The sequence below is a fragment of the Seriola lalandi genome, unplaced genomic scaffold, assembly GCF_002814215.2.
Source record: "Seriola lalandi dorsalis isolate HSWRI2012SDOR001 ecotype SW California unplaced genomic scaffold, Sedor1 jcf7180002047222, whole genome shotgun sequence".
In the NCBI taxonomy this organism is placed as follows: Eukaryota; Metazoa; Chordata; class Actinopteri; order Carangiformes; family Carangidae; genus Seriola; species Seriola lalandi.
This window is the reverse complement of record NW_019517785.1, coordinates 1-824: the sequence shown is the minus strand read 5'-3', so window position 1 is coordinate 824 and position 824 is coordinate 1. Positions and strand designations below refer to the sequence as shown.

The 824-nt window shown below is 45.3% G+C and overlaps 1 protein-coding gene across 1 annotated transcript; it reads left to right on the top strand.

Annotated features, from left to right (window-relative positions):
* Window positions 1–62: 62 nt before the first annotated feature.
* On the top strand, window positions 63–786 carry LOC111648770 (sorting nexin-6-like; the record flags this gene model as incomplete). The annotated part of the gene is made up of 2 exons (XM_023398506.2): window positions 63–350; window positions 658–786. Coding segments are annotated over exons 1-2 (264 nt in total), but the record flags the coding sequence as incomplete, so codon positions are not given.
* Between the last annotated feature and the right edge of the window lie 38 nt (window positions 787–824).

Here is an 824-nt window from a genome sequence, read left to right as displayed (position 1 = left end):
TGTTAGTTGTATTAAAGCTTCTCTGGACTGAAACCTTCTTTCTCAATGTTTTTAAAGTTTTTTTTTCAGTCACTTTATGTTTTTCATGTAACAGGTTATTGAAACAATTCAAGAGTCACATGATTTATGAGGTTTTATAATCACTGTAGCTGTTTACTGTCCATCAGTCTGATGCAGTGGATGGTCCTGTGTTTGATCTGAGGGTGTGGTGCATTATGGGGTATGTGGTTTCTGTCCTCCTGCAGCCGCGGGCGGTGAACGTGGATCTGCAGACAGACGCCACGCTTCAGGTCGACATCTCCGACGCCCTGAGTGAGAGAGACAAGGTCAAGTTCACCGTCCACACCAAGGTGAGAGAGAGAAAACAACACTTGAGTTTAGAGCCACAGCTGAACAGACACAGATATTTTCTTGATTGATCTGCGGATTAGTTCCTCGATTAATTGATTTGTCTATATAAGATGCCGGAAAAGTGCCCTCTGACTTTTCAAAGCCATACACTAAATAAAGATGGTGAATCCAAAATCAAAACCGTTGCCGGCGTTGATGAATGTGTGAGACATTTTGAAGCTGAAAACAACACGTGATGTCCTGTGAGCTGATCATGTGATGAGCTGATCATGTGATGAGCTGATCATGTGACTCCTGTTCCCACAGAGCACGCTCCCTAACTTCAAGCAGAACGAGTTCTCTGTGGTTCGGCAGCACGAGGAGTTCATCTGGCTGCACGACTCGTTTGTGGAGAACGAAGACTACGCAGGATACATCGTAAGAAACGCAACACACGTACACCAGCACGTGCACCAGCACGTGCACCAGCACGT